The 19,199-nt window shown below is 42.0% G+C and overlaps 1 protein-coding gene across 2 annotated transcripts in view; it reads left to right on the forward strand.

The window, feature by feature from the left end:
- The window catches only part of ADGB (androglobin), a 68,879-nt gene extending 58,494 nt beyond the window's left edge, over positions 1-10,385 (forward strand). Inside the window, exons 32-35 of one of the 2 annotated variants that reach the window (XM_081854308.1) lie at positions 453-555; positions 2,317-2,413; positions 3,078-3,261; positions 9,985-10,385. In XM_081854308.1, coding sequence (XP_081710434.1) covers positions 453-555; positions 2,317-2,413; positions 3,078-3,261; positions 9,985-10,155 — 555 coding nt within the window. In that variant the 3' untranslated portion in view covers positions 10,156-10,385. Of the gene's footprint in view, positions 1-452; positions 556-2,316; positions 2,414-3,077; positions 3,262-4,597; positions 5,035-9,984 lie in introns of those variants that run through there. The other variant, XM_081854307.1, reaches the window with a different exon arrangement.
- The last annotated feature ends 8,814 nt before the right edge of the window (positions 10,386-19,199 follow it).

A 19,199-nucleotide genomic window follows, 5' to 3' on the forward strand; every position in this document is an offset into this window, starting at 1 on the left:
TCGCTGTATAGAAGAACCCTATTTCCCGATGTCCCAAGTCTGTTTGCAATGCCACCCAACAACCAACAGGCCAAGCCAATCTTGTTTGTTTACATGTGAACTGGGAATCATAAACAAGATGTTGGCTTTGGAAGCATCTTCTAAACAGACTTGAGGGTGGGAAAACTATTATAATTGCTTTTGGATATCCATGCTAGATACATGTTGGTATTGATAAAACCAAGAGGCTTTAAATCCATGTTGATAGCCAGTGCTTACCAGTGCATGGATGCATAGAATTTTAATGATCATATTAAGCTTTTAGCCTAAAATTCTGGCTTTTGCATCTATAAAATTCATGAATTATTGAATATATCTTTTGCCAGTGCTAAAAATGTTCCTATATAAAAATGGCTTGGTAATTAATATAGCATGCAGTACTTCAAATATTTGCAATAAAACTCTCTTTGCAGGCTGTTCAGGAGCGCATGCAGTTTATTAATAAATGTGCGCGGAAAGGTTTGGTTGCATCTGAGGCCGACAGTGTCAGCACTAGAGTGAGTTCAGGAGAAACAGGTATGTGTATGCCTACATAAATAGGGTTGCCATATTTTGAAGAGCAAAAAAAGAGGATGCTATGACTGCTATAACGGCCACTCAAAGCAAATAAATGCAATTTATCTCAATTTTTACCGCTGAAAGGTGTCCTGGAAAAAGAGGACACATGGCAACCCTAAAATAATACAAGCTTTCTTACCTATGAAAACCTTAAAGAAACAGTTTTCAGGTGTAGGATTTGTGGAATGAAATAAAATGTGTGTCATTACCAACCAGGCTGTGTTGGTAATAGGCAAAATATTATTTACTTCTATCATATGCTACTTGTCAAATCACTTCTGAATATACCTTGCTTTTGGAATGCATTTTAGCAAAAATACTGCAGTCCAAACTATTATTATTTTATTATTATTTATTAAATTTGTATACCTCCCTATACCTGTAGATCTCAGGGTGGTTCACAACATAAACAACCCTGCTGCACTCCCGATCCAAGTCAGGGGCAGCAGCTTGGAGGAAGGATGTTTCCCTCACTATGTTTTCCTAGTGAAAATCCTCCTGGCAGCCTGACATTTGGCCCAGTAGGGAGGCTGCTCTTTGTGTCCATGTCAACTCCCCCCCCCCCCGGAGCTTCACTGGCCATTTTTGTTGGGAGAACAGCATGGAAGGAAGAATTAACATCTACTGTGTGACTCCCAGTCAGAAGGCCTAATGGCTCTTGTATATACACACATCATGCACTTAAGGTATCTGTCTTTCTGTCAATTGCATTTGTATCATTTGTATATTACTCATACAACTAAGTTCTCTGGGCAGTTTACATAAATTACAAAATATAATTCATGGTTGAAACACTTAAGATAAGCTAAAAAAAAAAAGCTGAGCAAAAAAGCAACTAAAGCAAGCAGAAACCTAGAATTTAAAATAGTTAACACTAGCTTAAAATCCCTTGCACAAAAGCTGAAGCACTCAATGGGTTGTAATTATAAAAGGCCTGGAAAAACAAGGAGGTCTTCTTCTGGTGTCATAAAGACCATAGTGAAGTGCCAGGCAAGCTTTTGGGGGGGCGGGGGAGACATTCCATAAATGGGGAGATACCACCACCTTTCCCTTGTAGCTGTTTTTTCTCACTTAATTAGGTAGGAAACCTGGAGGAGGGCTTCCAAGGAAGTTGCAGGGTCTGGACAGATAGGTATGAGGGATGGTGAACTGTCAGGTAACCCAGCCCTAAGTCATTTTAGGGCTTTAGAGGTTAAACACAGCACTTTGTATTGGTCCCAGAAACATAGCTGTCAGCGTTTTCCTTTTTTAAGGGAAATTCCCTTATTCCAAATAGGATTCCTTGCAGTAAAAGGGATAAGTTGACAGCTATGCCCAGAAATGGAGTGGAAGCCAGCTAATTAAGTCTGTAGCCTAGTGATTGGAAGGATATAGGAAATATGGCACAAGGAGAAAGGCTTACACCTTACTGTGCAACCAGGGATCTCATACATAGATAGACATGGTCTGGAGGTGCAATTTCATTCAGATGGGTAAAACATTGTTAGCTTTGACAGTACTGACAATATGTTTCTATAGACTGGGATAGAGCCCAAGCTCTTCTACCAGGCAGCAGTTCGGTTTGGGTAAAGGTGACTTCACTGGCCATCTGATCATCATGTCACTTTGCAAATATACATGCTGGTGCATATTTATATCTTTGGATCAGGTCAATATATAACTATCATGTCTGGGATAATATGGTACTAAAGTTTTGACCAGTTTCTCTTTTCTGGCCAGGGACTGCTTCTCCTGTTTCTGAACTAGCGGTGTCCCCCGCTGGAGTAGTTGCTGAAATGCAGCGGAAGGAACCTTTAGACCTCTCTCCTTATATTAGGTAAATTGCAGCAAGTGTTTAAAGTTTGGTTACAACATATATATTTTTAAATGTGTAAAAGTTAAGAAATGTAGGGTTGCCATATTTCAAACAGTGACGGAAAAGTTGTTGAGCTTTTTGGTTTTGTTTTGCAAAAAAAATGCCTTTGATGGAAGTTCGGCAAAATTGACATCGCCAACATGGGTTGCCATTACATCTTGAAGGTTTGACCAATTTCCACCTGGACACTGTTGCCAAATGCAGTATTCCCTATATGGCCAGGAAATTCCAGACATATGGCAACCCTGAGAAATATTTTAAAGTACTCATCTAGCTCCTATGGTTAGTTGTATCCCATGAAGTTATCCCATTAGCACAAGAACTCCCACTTGTGTGATGGCACTTCCCCTCTAGAGGGTTGAGAACACAACATGCACTTGAGAAGTTCATTCCGCTCAATCAAAAGTCCTTTTGCAAAAAGGATGGCTTCCTCGGATACAGACCTTTATATGCCTTTATATTTAGCAGTACACCGTGTTGTCTTATTTGTGCCTAGTCCCATTTTCTAAGCATGTCCTGCTCCCAAAGCTATGGAGATGGAGTGGATCTGGATCTGAGCTTCTGAAATCAATTCTAACTAAGCAGCACATCAAAAGGAACTATTTAATCTCTGCTTTACCCACAGAAAAACACTACCTGAACCTGTCTTGAAAAATGAAGCTATTATTCAAGAGCAAGAGATGCGTAAGGCAGAAGAAATAAATCATTTTAGACAATTTCGAGAGATGGTTGGAGAACACAGAGGGCAAGAACACACAGCTAGGAATCGGTTGAAGCAAAATGTACTTGATATGTATGACAGTCTTCAGGTAAGTATGCATAATTCTGCTAATCATTTGAATAAATGTCTTATTCATTTATTTATGCTTACCTGTTACGTTTTTGCTCGGTTCATATTTTTCCTGATTTTTCCTTTCACTTCCTTTTCTTCCTTTTCTTTTTTTTAATCATCAATCCAAATTTGACATGCTGAGGACAGAGAGGAAGTACAACATGCAGTTATAGTGACCATAAATAGCAACAACATGATCCTGTGCTTGTTTACTCAGAGAAGTCCTGCTGGGTTCAATGGGGCTTGCTCCCTAGGCAGTTTTTTTTAGTATTGCTACTTAGAGTTATGTATGAACAAGTAGCCCCTAGACACACATCTTTAAAAAACCTTCAGTATAATACTTCTGTGTGGTCATTAGAAAAATAAAAACTTTGTGAGAAAATATACATGAGCTCTGGGCAACTAAAATACAGTGGTGCCCCGCAAGACGAACGCCTCGCAAGACGGAAAACCCGCTAGACGAAAGGGTTTTCCGTTTTGGAGGCACTTCGCAAAACGAATTTCCCTATGGGCTTGCTTCGCAAGACGAAAATGTCTTGCAAGTTCTTGCGGGGTTTTTTCCCTCCCCCCCCCTTTTCCTAAGCCGCTAAACCGCTTATCAGCTGATCCGCTGATAAGCCGCTTAACAGCTGATCGCTAAAAGCCGCTAAACCGCTAATAGCGCTAATCCGCTAAGCTGTCAATGGGCTTGCTTCGCAAGATGAAAAAACTGCTATACGAAGAGCCTCACAGAACGGATTAATTTCATCTTGCAAGGCACCACTGTATTCATGCTTTTATAAAAGTTGTGCAACCCACAGTATTGAAGAGATAATACTTAGGATTTTTTATTACAGTACCTTCTATGCTACTACAGACTTCTGGGAAATAACATCTTGTAATAATTTGCATACACATTTGATGTGTCTTATATGTTGCGTTTTAACATTCTTGTATCAAGATGCAGAATTTTTCCATAGGTAGAAAAGGCCTGGTGTCAGATAATAAGTAAGGAATTCATTGTGCAGTTTTCTTGGTTGTGAAGTAAGCGTTACAGAATTTTAGAACACTGAAATCTGCTCAAAATATTTGGTTGTTGTTTTAGGTATACACCCAAGATATGTAAGTATACACTTGAAAAGGTAAATGATAGTTTCTCCCATTTCATATAATTAAACAAAACTGACAATTAAGCCATGTAATTGAGAAAAGGAAAGGACCCACATATTTATGGACTAAATGAAGTACTTAAAATATTACTAGAAAGGCACTAAATTTATTATATACCTATAGGTTTAATTTTGAATAGAGTGGATGTGTTTGTCTTTGGATAGGCATCCTTAGATGAAGCACGAGGCAGGGTGCTCAGCGTCCGGGAAGCATACAGAGCTAAGCTATTAGAAGCTGAGCGCTTAAGATTAGAAGCACTAGCAGCTGAAGAAGCCGCTCTTCGAGCAGAGCAAGAAAAGAAAACCCCAGATGTGCAGAAGAAAAAAAAGGGAGGAGGAAAAGGAGGAAAAGGAGGGAAGAAAAAGTGAATTTGCTTGAAATAGAAGCTGGGTAAACCTCCTTACTGGTTAGAAAAGAGCACCAGTTTTTACAGTATTTTGGAATGCAATTCTGTCTTTTTTCCAAGTGTTATTTTTGAAATCCATTTATAATCTTTAAATGATGTTGATTTTAAAATCAATTTTAAAATTGTGATTGTATGCCATTACTTTGGCATTATATTTTTATGCTTTAATTGCAATAAATGTTTGCAACAAAATTACCAATATGCCTTTCAGTATTGTCAGACAGATTTTAGAATAAATGAACATCTAAATCAAAGAAGTCTAGTGGAATGGAAAGGAGAGCTACCTTGGTACCACCCTCAACCTTTCTGCCGGGCCAAGAGGTGGTGATACAAGTAAAAAAAAATCCTGAAAAAGAAAAATCTGAGCAAAACGTGACCACATGCCAGCTTCTGATTGCCATTTTGCTATATATTTATGGATTTTATGAAGTGCAATAACAGCTCTAGAAACCCTTGTTGTAGAAGTAACTTTTGGGCGAGGGGGGAAGGATATATGAATCTAGACACATAGCCTACAAAGTACAATGCACAGCAGAGGAACGCTAAAATATTCTTAGGAATCTCAGTATTGGTATTTTGGGCTGTCTTTGTTCTTCACCTTTTCTAGTGAAGAGAGAGAGTTTGTGAAAGGTTATGCCTAGCGTTACAAAAAAATGACAAAAGATAAGGATGCCTCATTCTCATGCGTGATAACTAAAGGAATGTTTACAAATTATGCTCAGAACATTGATCAATGATATATTTTTATCAGCTTACTTTCAATTCTCAAGGAGCTAGTTTCATGTATAGGATTTGGATGAACAGTTAGTACTTTAAAGGAGTATGGTATGTTCTGAGATTAGCTTGAACAAATGCTCTGCAAAATCCTGTCATTTAAATTAGAAGGATGGCAAGATAAATAATTTTGCTTTGTAGAAATGCAACAGAATACCGGTAATCTGTGAATCCAATTTCTTTTAATGACACAGGTATTAGATCCCAGAACCTTTCTCACACTACCAGGCATTGCTTATTGGCAGTGTGTCCTAGCCCACATAGGCGAGCGCTGACTAATCTCATTCTGTGGCATTGCATCTGCACTGGCCTTTGTTTTGTCCAGCTGGAAGATGTTTCTCCCATAAGACCCTAGCTGGATGATGAATAGAAAGAAAAGGAAGCAACAAAATACTTTTTGTCCTAGAAAACACTCCATTCTATTACTCCAAGTAAGAAAATTTGTTGCTTAGAAATAAATACTGGGGGTTGGCAATCATAGATGGTGAGTGTTTTGCAGGCACTGGGGTGGTAAATAACTTCTGAAATTGGGTTGGCTCGGGAAAGTAGCTAAGGTATTTCAATTTTGTAAAGTAGTTTGACTTATTTTCCAAGTCAGTCTGAAGTTGGCTGATGGGAATGACCGCTTCCCGCTTAAAACGGGGGGCGCCCTTTGCATGGACGCGTGCAGCCCCTAGATCTGGAGCGGCCCCAACAGCATAGGCTTGGCTTTGCCTTCCCTCAGGTGGGATACCTGAAGGTCTCCGCCTACCTCAGTCAGTTGTCCAATCCCACCTGGGGGAAGCGTTGCCAAGGAGACCAGGCCAGGTAGGGGAGGGATTACCTGCCCACACAATAGAGGGAGGATCTTACCTGGGAATCCTCACTTGGCTCCAGAGCTTCTGGATCTCTTCTGGATCATCTAGTTCCTCAGGTAGTCTGATGTTGGCTGATGGGAAATCGCCCATCATTACTCAGCACTCACTTTCCTGAAAAGTCTTTACTGAAATTCACCTTTTAGCTCCTCTGCTACATCTTCTCTGTCACCAGTGTATTTCTCAAAGTTAGTACCTTATTTGCCATCCCTATTTTCTCCATCTGTCCTCTGTGAATGGCTGCATACGAAAGCCAATGAAGTCTCCCCCCATGCACACAAATAGCAATACCATTTGCACAATTACTGCATATTGGTCAAGCATCTTTTTCAAGACTTTAGAGATGTCCTGTGGCAACAATATTGAGGCTGGTGCATTGCTTGCCTGTAATCTCTCTTCTCTAATCAGCAGTAAAAACTGTTGTGTTTTAACCTAAGGGCCAAGGGCCAGCTCTAAGGTTCAACAACATTATCAGCACGGATAATCTGATTTTAAGCAGCTGCCTGTGAATTGAGAATTCTAGTACTCTCCTGGCCTTTGATAGTTGTATGAAGCAGTTCTGTAACTACACCAAGCCCCTGTTTTTTACTCAAGTTGTACTGATGATAGTACTTAGCATTTTCTCCTTTTGATTGCTTGCTTGCTTGTGGTGTTTCAAAGGAGGTCAGGGTGATTGACATGGCTTCTCCCTCACTCCCCTCCTAATACATCACGTTTGCATTCTGAACCAACACTATGGAATCTTGGTACTTAATAAATATTAACTAGTAGCAAGAGTGTTGTGAAACCCTTGCTTCCTGCAGCATTACAGTGGTATCTTGGTTCTCGAACGGCTTGGCTCCTGAACAAATCAGGTCCCGAACGCCGCAAACCCGGAAGTAAGTGTTCTGGTTTGCAAACGTTTTGGGGAAGCTGAACATCCAACGCGGCTTCTGCAGCTTCCAATTGAGTGCAGGAAGCTCCTGCAGCCAATTGGAAGCCACACCTTGGTTCTTGGTCGAATGGACTCCCAGAACAGATAAAGTTTGACAACCAAGGTATAGGGTTGTATAGGGATAGCTCAGTCAGTAGAGCATGAGACTCTTAATCTCAGGGTCATGCCTTCAAGCCCCACATTGGGTGAAAGAGTCCTGTACTGCAGGGGTTGGAATAGATTAGGGTTGCCTTACGTCCAGGAAATCCCAGACATGTCCTCTTTTGGGGGGCCTACACACCCACCTGGGGGGGATGTTTACATTTATAGCAAGTGTCTGGGGTTTGAGGGGTTCAGTTTTGGGGGGGTGCAGGCAGCTCAGGCGTGGGTGGCTCAGGCTGCTTTGCATGCCATGGCTGCTGCCAGCTCAAGCCAGGGAAAGATTGGCATGGGTGCTCTGCACACTGCAGCCACTGCCAGCCCAAGCTGGAGAGAGAAATGTGTGGCAGCCCCACACACCCGCGCATCCGCCTGCCTCTTTCCCTGGCTTGGGCTGGCAGTGGCTCAGGCTGTGCTCTTTTTTGCTCTTCAAGATATGACAGCTCTAGACTAGATGATCCTCATGGTCCCTTCCAACTCTGTAATTCAACTTCAAGCACATTGAGTAATGATGCTGTGAGACTCTGAATGAGAAGAGAAGGACTAAAAATGTGATTCTCTTTGACAGGCATGCATGTACACACGCTTGAAAAGTCTGACCTTATTTGTATCAGGTGTAGTTCTTTTTGACCTGGCCCTGACTTGAGGTGGGATTTGAACCCTGTGCCCACCACCATCCAATTATTCCTGAACATTTGCATGGTGGGGGTGGGGGGAGTAATGGGAATCAGAGAGGTCTCACTTTCATATTGGAGAGATGCTGCAAGGCCTCTTGTTTAATGGGAAATAGCACCTGTGTAGCGCTTGCAGCTTTTGTAGTTATATGTTCCATAATGTCTGGGAGGAGGTGATGCTCCATTCACCATTTCCAACTAAGGGGAAGCCTTGCAGGGCCTCCAATGATCATTTTTCCTAGTTTTTATTTGTATTTTGAATTGCTTTCAGTTGTATGCTATGTAATTCTGTTTCATTCACCTTTGTATATTTTGTTTACTTATTTTTTGTTGCTTCCTTCCCTTGTTATCTATTTGTGTTAAATGTATGATATGTAAAGGCTGCAACATTCATTGAATTAGCCTAATAAATTAATCAATTTAGAACATTTCGCTTGACTAAAGGTGCCTCTAATTAATCAGGCCACAGGTTGTTTCTTTATAAAAGAAAGTATTTTTAATGCACACAGTTATAAAAACCACAGTGTGCCAGTTTAGAAAGGAGGCACTCCTTTTCTACCATGCGGCAACTTTTTTGCTGCTGCCTAAAAGCAAGACTTTTACAAGCACAATTGTATTATCATATGCAAATTTATGCACAAAAGTATTGACTAAATCTTACAGGATTAATCAACTACATTTTTTATTGAATGGCAGCCCTAGTAATAAGATCATGAGAAATAAAGTGATTTTTAATAAATCTAGAAATTGCTGGGTAACCTTGGGCCAGTCACACTTCTCTGAAGTCTCTCAGCCCCACTCACCTCACAGAGTGTTTGTTGTGGGGAAGGAAGGGAAAGGAGAATGTTAGCCGCTTTGAGACTCCTGAAGGGGAGTGAAAGGCGGGATATCAAATCCAAACTCTTATTATTATTATTATTACTCATGACAGATATGAGTCTTACAAAAACCTGAGGAGTAGGGGTGGTCACTCTAGGCTGACATGGTCAGAGTTGTGGTCACAGGAAAATGCTTCCCTTCACAGATGCACAAAGCTCAGTGTCTTACAGTTGTGCCAACTTGAATATAATATTGAGGTGTCTAGGTAAGCCCCACCCCACATAAGCAATCACATGACATGGCGCACACACACCATTTAAACGGTAAGGCCCATCAACTTTGGGAGCCCCTGGCCCCCACAAATATTTTATTGGAGGGAGCATAGACCCCCTCGGCCCCTAGAAGTTGGCTCCTATCTTACCATACTTTTAAGTACAAAGCTGTAGAAGCACAACTACACAGAGACCCAGTTTCACTACCATTACACAACAGAACAGTCGGTAGTTACAGGTTGGCAACAGGGTGTTTATAAAAACACCCCTTGCATGTTGAGGAGAAAGTGGGATTATGCTGGCTGGGCCATGGCTCTCTGATGGTTGCAAGTTCAGGCTGAGTGGTAATGGGCCCTGCATGTGTAAGGATGTACAGACGTATGGCTCCTCCAAATGATGGGAAATCTTGATTGGCCCGGGACTTCCAGGAGTCCGTGGAGGAATGTTGAGTTTATAATGCCCACTAAGGCTGAGCTTACGACCATGCACTGCAGGGAAGGCATATCTGGCCGATGCAAAGGGCCATGGCTGGACGATGCAATTCTCATGTCCCCTCATATTGTGGAAAGGGATTGTGTGTATTCCCTCCCCAAGTACTGTAAGTTTAAGCAAGGAACCATGCAACATTAATCCAGATTGTGTCAGGCTCAATTTAAATAAATGTGCTTATTCTTTTTAAGAAAAATAGGAAATACAGATCAACAAGGGAGGGTAAAGGTGCCTTTCAGAGAAAAAAGAAGCTAAAAAGAAAATATCAAACTAAGGAAGACCAGACCACTATCCATGCTGAGCTAAGAAAAAGAAGAGCAAAACCCACAGTTGAAGCATGTACAGACCACTGCACCTACTGACTTCAGAAGGCCTCTGCTATGGCATAGACCCAGCTATAGTCAAGCTTTGTGTGACTAATGGGCCGGGTGTGTGCTTGCATTGCTCCATATCAGAAGCATCCATTAGACTCAATGGAAAGCAGTTCACATCTCCATCTGGACTGACCATCTGCGTGACCGACGTGTTCAGCTCTCTCTTGCAGGATTTGAGAAATAGAGGAACTCACAATCTCTTAGCCTATTAATATGTGGTACCTCTAGTTACAAACTTAATTCGTTCCGGAGGTCTGTTCTTAACTAGAGGCGTGCTTTCACTAATGGGGTCTCTTGCTGCTGTTGTGCCACTGGCACACGATTTCCGTTCTCATCCTGGAGGTAACTCTTCCAGGTTAGCAGAGTTTGTAACCTGAAGCGTTTGTAATCTGAGGCGTTTGTAACTCGAGATACCACTGTACTTGTCTTTACCTTTCACTTTAATGCCACATTTAAAATGCTCTAGTGCAATGTTAAACCGGAATGATACAATGAATTATTGGTTGTAGCAACCTATTTATTTCAAATAATTGAGAGGTAGCATAGAGCAATGTTTGTTCATTTACCACCCTTTTAAAGTTCAATACATTTTAGATAATATCATTCATCTGTATGCCTGAGGCTGTCTCTGTATTTATTTATTTTTTAAGCTGGAGAACTGATCATACTATGTTGACATTTGTCAAGGTTATTCACTGTATACAGCTTGAGCCTTTCCAAAAGCCATGAAGCTCACTTAGTCACCTTGAGCTGGTCACTACCTCACAAGGTAGTTCTGTGGAGCCAAATGGGTATGCCACCTGGCACGAAAGTTGCAAAGTAAATGTATATAAGCCTCACTCCCCCCCCCTTACTAGCTTTCAGTCTTCATCCACCATGATAGTAATAAACATGTTTCATGCAGAAAATGCTACAGCAGCTGCTCAGCAACTCCTTCTCCCCCAAAATATGTGTACCTATGATAATAAAGCATCCAAATTAGTAGGCTGAAATGAGTACATTATCAGTATACCTCTCTAGCATACATTACGTAACAGTTTCACTTCCTGAATTATAAAGGTTTTGTCACTTAAAAAAAAAAAATCACATCTTGATTAAAATACAGTAATCTTCATTATGTTCTAGATGTGAGTAATTGGCTATAATTGATGCTCTCTAAAGGTATAATTTATCCCTGTTACATCTGAGAAAGATGCTGTGGTAGAAGAGAATATGCTAGTTGAGAATTGCTTCAGGTCTTGCATCCGTTCTAGCAGAAATTTAGTAATAAACTGTTCATCCACCTAAGTGTACTACAAGGCTCTCACAAGTGCTATCAGAGGAGAGACAAGTTGATGGCACCACTTCACAGCTCCTGAACCCGGTACTGGGCCCAACTGCAGTGTGCAGGACTGACATCATTTTCGTGTACCCTCATGCTATGCTGGTAAGATCCAAATTTCATATAATATGATTGCAAAGGCAGGGAGCTGGGAAATCCACACCTCACCTCAACCATGAACTCACCAGTAAGCGTTTGACAAACCACTCTCCTCTGGGGCAGGGCTTTTTTTCCCCAGCCAGAACACGCTGGAACTCAGTTCTGGCACCTCTCAGGTTGGCGCCATTGCCATTCTAAGAGAACAAGGGTTCATGGTGAGCTCCAGCACCTCTTTTTCTAGAAAAATAGCGCTCCTTGGAGGTCTCAGCCTGCCATCTGTAATATGGTGACAAAAATACTGCCAGCTCAGGGGAGTCCAACACACAGTCCAAGGCAACTTTTGATGCCTCCCCAGCCCTCGTGCTGCCTTCCCAGAGCTGGGTAAACAAGGTGCTGAGCTTTGGGAAGGAGGCATGAGGGCTCTTGTGAAGTTTTGCACCAAGTTTAGTTAATCATGTTAAGCTGAAATATTTCAGCCTAAAATTCTTTATTCTCACAGGCGGCCTAATACAGTAGCTTAAATTTAAGTGTTCATGCATAATTTTCTTCACCTGGAAGGTAAAATCTACAGCAAAGGCTTAAGATTGCCTATCCCAGCCGATGTGGACAGACTCCTCCGAGCTGGAAAGCCCACCACTTGTCCTCTCGACCCGTGCCCGTCCTGGCTGATTAGAGTGTGTCCAGACGAGGTGCGGGCCCCCCTGGGGGATATCATCAACCTGTCCCTTGGCACCGGGACATTCCCAGGGGAACTGAAGGAGGCAGTGGTGCGCCCGCTTTTAAAGAAAACATCATTAGATCCCTTAGATCTATCCAATTACCGCCCGGTTTCGAATCTTCCATTCCTGGGTAAGGTGATTGAGAGAGCGGTTGCTGAACAGCTTGGTAGGTTTCTGGATGAAACATCGGCTCTGGATCCATTCCAGTCCAGCTTCCGCGCTGGTCATGGGACCGAGACGGCTCTGGTCGCCCTAACAGATGACCTCCGCAGGCAGCTGGATCGAGGCGGGTCGGGGCTGCTGATTCTTCTAGACCTGTCAGCAGCCTTCGACATGGTCGATCACAGACTCCTGGACCACCGCCTTGCCGACGTGGGGATCCAGGGCACAGTCCTTCAATGGCTGCGCTCATTTCTCTCTGGTCGGGGACAGAGGGTGGCGCTTGGGGGGGAATTGTCATCCCGCCACTCCTTGATGTGTGGTGTGCCCCAGGGTGCGATACTCTCACCGATGCTTTTTAACATCTTTATGCGCCCCCTCGCCCAGCTTGTCCGGAGTTTTGGGCTGGGCTGCCATCAGTATGCTGATGACACCCAACTCTATCTGTTGATGGACGGCCACCCTGACTCGGCCCCAGACACACTGATCAGATGCTTGGAGGCTGTGGCTGGATGGTTACGTGGGAGCCGGTTGAAGTTAAATCCTTCGAAGACAGAGGTCCTCTGGCTGGGACGGGATGACATGGGACTGAGGGGGCAATTCCCATCTCTTGCGGGGGTGCAATTAGTGCCAGCACCGTCCGTTAAGAGTTTGGGTGTAATCTTCGATACCTCCCTCTCCATGGAGGCGCAGATTGCAGCTATAACAAAGGTGGCATTTTTTCATCTCCGCCAAGCTAAGCAGTTGGCTCCTTACCTCTCTCGCCCTGACCTAGCCACTGTGATCCACGCGACGGTCACCTCCAGACTGGATTATTGTAACTCGCTCTACGTGGGGCTGCCCTTGAGACTGACCCAGAGACTCCAGCGGGTGCAGAATGCCGCAGCGAGACTCCTTACGGGGTCTTCGCTTAGAGATCACATTCATCCGGTGCTATACCAGCTGCACTGGCTCCCGGTGGAGTACAGGATCAGGTTTAAGGTGCTGGTTTTAACCTTCAAAGCCCTATACGGCCTAGGGCCGTCGTACCTACGGGACCGCCTCTCCTGGTATGCCCCACAGAGGAACTTACGGTCTTCAAATAAAAACACCTTGAAGGTCCCAGGCCACAGAGAGGTTAGGCTGGCCTCAACTAGAGCCAGGGCTTTTTCGGCTGCGGCTCCAACCTGGTGGAACGCTCTGTCACAAGAGACAAGGGCCCTGCAGGACTTGACATCTTTCCGCAGGGCCTGCAAGACAGAGCTGTTCCACCTAGCCTTTGGTCAGGGCGCAGCCTGACTCCCTCCTTTGGCAATCTTTACAAAACTTTAGTTTATGGTTGCCATCAATTTTGATTTTAATTAATTTTTATAATGTTTTTATAATGTTGTACTGTTTTAGTGTTGTTAGCCGCCCTGAGCCCGGCTTCGGCTGGGGAGGGTGGGATATAAATAAAATTTATTATTATTATTATTATTATTATTATTATTATTATTATTATTATTAAAGAGGTCACAAATTACCATCTTTAGTCACTGTTGTTTAGTCGTTTAGTCGTGTCCAACTCTTCGTGACCCCATGGACCAGAGCACCCCAGGCAATCCTGTCTTCCACTGCCTCCCGCAGTTTGGTCAAACTCATGCTGGTAGCTTCCAGAACACTATCCAACCATCTCGTCCTCTGTTGTCCCCTTCTCCTTGTGCCCTCCGTCTTTCCCAACATCAGGGTCTTTTCCAGGGAGTCTTCTCTTCTCATGAGGTGGCCAAAGTATTGGAGCCTCAGCTTCATGATCTGTCCTTCCAGTGAGTACTTAGGGCTGATTTCCTTAAGAATGGATACGTTCGATCTTCTTGCAGTCCACCACCGTAATTCAAAAGCCTCAATTCTTCGGCGATCAGCCTTCTTTATGGTCCAGCTCTCACTTCCATACATCACTACTGGTCTTTAGTCACTAGAGGGAGGTATTTCTATATGTGCCTAATATATTGCAAATATTTTTGTTTTCAAGGCATTTTTACTGCATCAAATACAGGTTTGTTTGCAGCTGAACAGCTCCTGCATAGGGAGCTACTTGTAACAATGAGGTTTTGACTTCGTTAGGCTTGAATGTTGATAATGCTCAAAATGAGGTTTATTCACACAAAGAGAGGGGGGGGGAGTGGAAAGTATACTTTTCCTCAAGCCTGCTTAACAAAAATAAGTAAATAATAAAACAATAATCATTTTGTATCAAATATAGGGTTGTTGCTGATGTATAGCTGACAGAAAGGCTTGTTAGGGGTTTTAAATTTTTATTTTCTTATTACTATTGTTATCAGTGCTTTTTTGTGGGGGGGACGCAGGGGTGCGCATTCCCCTAAACATTTTGTGAATCTAAGTTTGGCCTCATTGAGGGGCAGTATTTCCATATGGGTATGAAAATGAGAGTACCCCTAAACATTTTTTTTAGAAAGGGGGAAAAAAGCACTGATTGTTGCTATTATTAGTAGAGGTAAAAATAGAAAAAGTGGAATAGGAAACAGACTGACATCCAAACAATCATTACCTGGTTTACAAAGATGTATCGGATTGTAAGTGAACTTTAAATAACAGTGATTATTATTTAAATCCAAAATATAAAATCAACAAAGAAGGAACAAATAGAAATAAAAAAGAACACCAAAGGAGTGAGAAAAAGGCCTTGTCAGACCTATAGCATCCAGGTGATTGTGCTTAAAGTTCCAAAAGTATTACTGTATAAACCATTCCCTTAAATAAGGGTGTTCTCCCTTCCCAATATTTTGCATACAAAATCCTTGCTGCTAGAACCATATGATATAAGAATCTCTCTCTGACCTTGGGGGACTGCATCCTTAAAGAAAGTTATTAAGTACGCTTTGGGGTCTAAGTGTACTGAGTGCTTGTATTGTTTATATTAGACACAGTTTCATGCCAATATTTCTTAGCCTCAGGATAGTTCCACCAGTAGTGAATAAAATCTGCTCTATCCGCTGTACGTTTCCAACATCTATCATTTCCTGTCTTGTATCTTCTAGATATCCCAGATGGTGTTAGATACCACATTATCCAAAGTTTAATAGAATTATCTATCAATGCTAACAATCGGTATATTTGGTAATATTTTCCCATATATATATCCAGATATTTATTGATGTCCCAGTCATTTCCTCCCATTTTTTGTGACATGGTCAACTTGTGTACTGTCTCCCGTATGAATAACAGATTGACATATGTGAGGCAACCATTTTTCTGGGTTTTGACAAAATTATCTGGCTGCCTTACTCCTCCTCTGTATATTGGCAGCCAATAATTTTAAAAGTCTCTAACCTGAAAATATTTGTATAGCATAAATTATATATCTCCCAAACCTCCCCTCACTTGATCTGATTTATCTGATTATTGCCAATCCAATCAACAAAATGATCAAGCCCTCCTTTATGTCAGCTAGCAAATCACCCTACAGTTCCATTTTATTGAACTATTGATGAAATAGCACAGATGTGATTGTTAATGTTGATAGGCACAGTTGGTTTGTTTTTTTAATATATCGGATATCCTAAATATTGCTGGAATCTCTTCCCTACAGCAAGAGCTGTACTCGGTGCTGAGTAGCTGCTATAAATAAACAGCTCAAATCAAAAGCATCACTGAAAAGCATTGGCTGGCAAAACAGCAAAAAGTCTTGATGCTATTCAAGCCACAAAAAGCTGCACTCTTATCTTGGCCAATAGAAAATCTTGACCTCCTAGACAGAAAGCGTCAGCACTCAAGTTTCTCTGTACTATGACTGTGCTCTTTTCCTTTCACCTTGGGCAGTTCTTCTTGATAGAAGAATGGATAAGGAAGTGAATGCCTTTCTTTCCTTTGGAACCAAGGCTTGGAATCCTGCAATCAACACTTTTTGTGTATTTGCCGAGGCGAAACCTGCAGCTGACGTGATTGCCATATAACATGCAGAGTCGCTCTAACATGCGTGTAATTATTCTTCTACATGCAATAGCCAAGATCTATTATATCAAATACAGAATGCAATTAACTTTCCTGGTATGAAATATTATGGCCCTCAAATCTAATTGCTGTGGACTTTTGAGATCTGAAGGTAATTAGAAGCTATTTTTTGTTTTGTCCTCAGGCAGTGTAACGCCTTAGATGACCTCCCTGCTCCTGACCCGTTAGGCAATGATACATGGTATTGATCACACTGCAGTAAAGATTCATGCTGGAATATCAATAGCCAATTACCTTGTGCAAGAACAGTAAACTTGGAAAATGCAAGTTTTTGTGGGGAGCAGATCAATTGTTACTTCTTCTCAGCGTCTGTCTGAACACTGGCCTGCTGCAAATGTGATATGATTTTATTGATGTGGCCTCAGGACACAACACAGCAAGAAGTTAGAAAACTGGGTCCAACTGCTGACAGGAAGAGCTCCTGCTCCTGTTTTAAACAGCAATGCTGAAGGTTTTTCTATCACTTTCTATTAGGACAAAGGGTTTCAAATTTGTTTTTAAAATTAGTGTGAATGTCTAAAGATTGTTAGCAGGACCATTTTAATAAATAGACACTTTCATAGAATCAGAATTGTAGAGTTGGAAGGGCCCCAAGGATCATCTAGTCCAACCCCTTGCAATGCAGGAATTTGAACTAAAGCAGGCATAACAGATAGCCATCCAACTTCTGCTTAAACACCTTCCACAAGAGAGAGATCACCACCTTCTGAGGGAGTGCTTTCCATCTTCTAATAGTTCTTAACCACCAGAAAGTTTGGTCAGAATCTCCTTTCTTGTAACTTGATTTGGTATAAAACAGCTCCCTATGCTTTTCACTGCTTCTACAAATGAAGAAAACAATCAACTGTTACATCATGTGAAGCAGCCCAAAGCTTTTCTTTCTTGATCTGTTTTGGCCAGAGCACCAGAATACTCTCTTTGATAATTCAGAAGCTGTGGAGGAGAAGGGGAAACACCTGGAGAATTAAGGGTCAACCAGCATAAAAAAGGGCATGTCGTCATCACTGATAGTGGCTTTGGTATGTGGACATTAGTCATTTTTGCACTGCCCTCAGGTTTGATGCTTTCTGACAGAGACTCTGTGCCTTAAATATCTGCATGACAGCCATAAATTTGATAGGAAATGTTTTCTGCTTGGAGCATTTCCATGCTGGGGGAGAGAGAGAAAAGACCCATTTACTGAATGTCTCTCTGTCACGCAGCTTAAAGCACATCATCAACAGCAACCCTGAAGAGTTGCGACCACACTTCAATATGCAGTGATGTGCAAGGGCGTGTGGCTAAACCACCCTCAGGTTCCCTGCTTGTATAAAGAAAAATGGTTGATTCAGAATCAAACACTGTTTCAGCAGCCTCAGGCACCATGTAAATGAGCTCTGAGTTTGCATTCCAAGTGGATTATTCCTATGTAAGGAAGAGTGATTGCTTTGAAGATGCTTAACATTTACTTTGGCCAGATTCTGTTCAACTTCACCAGCAATCTTATTTCTCTAACTTAAGCTCAGACCATACAGCTTTTCAGTTTTCTTTATGAATCTATTTGGTTTCAGTCTTTAATTCCTGTTAAGCCTTGCTATTTGATTGGCATCTTTCAGTCCTGAGTGCACTGTGGTGTCATGTTCCTGATATGATGATTATTTATTTATTTATACATATCCCACCCATTCTGGACAGCTCCCAACAGAATTAAAAGCACAATAAAACATAAAACATTAAAAACTTCCCTAAACAGGGCTGCCTTCTAAAAGTCTTCTAAAAGTCACATACAGTGGTACCTCGGGTTACATATGCTTCAGGTTACATACGCTTTAAGTTACAGACTCCGCTAACCCAGAAATAGTGCTTCAGGTTAAGAACTTTGCTTCAGGATGAGAACAGAAATTGTGCTCCGGTGGTGCGGCGGCAGCAGGAGGCCCCATTTGCTAAAGTGGTGCTTCAGGTTAAGAACAGTTTCAGGTTAAGTACGGACCTCCGGAACGAATTAAGTACTTAACCCGAGGTACCACTGTAGTTGTTTATTTCCTTGACATCTGATGGGAGGGTGTTTCACAGGGTGGGTACCACTACCAAGAAGGCCTAAAGGTACAGACTCCAAAAACTGTGAAGACTTTGTGAAATAAAGAAACTGTGTATCTGAAGAAGTGTGCATGCACACGAAAGCTCATACCAAGAACTGACTTAGTTGGTCTTTAAGGTGCTACTGGAAGGAATTTGTTTTGTTTTGACTATGGCAGACCAACACGGCTACCTATCTGTAACTGTTTGTGAAATATGTCTATCTCTTGATTTGGGCAATGTTTATTTTCTCCTTCTGTCAGTTGATTGTATTTTTAGTGATCCTATTTGGTTTTAATTGTATTTTGATTGGGATATTATTTTCTTGTAAGTCGCTATGGGAATATGGCTTGTAGGGTCAAAAGGAGGACATAAGCACCCTTATATTAATTGGTGTTCATAGAAGCATATATTTGTAGAGTTGAAAGTGACCCCAAGGGTCATCTAGTAGAACCCCCTGCAATCTCAGCTAAAAATCTCTGTTAAAAGCCTCAAATGAAGGAGAGTCCACCACCTTCTGAGGGAATCTGTTCCACAGTCACACAGCTCTTACCGCCAGAAAATTCTGTTTCATCAGAATCTTATTTCTTGTAACTTGAATAAATTGGCTTGGGTCAAACCCTCTAGAGCAGCATAAACAATCTCCCTCTGTCTTCCATGTGACAGCCCTTCAGATATTTGAAAATGGCTAC

This window comes from Podarcis erhardii (genome assembly GCF_964252035.2).
Source record: "Podarcis erhardii genome assembly, chromosome: 3".
Lineage (NCBI taxonomy): Eukaryota > Metazoa > Chordata > Lepidosauria > Squamata > Lacertidae > Podarcis > Podarcis erhardii.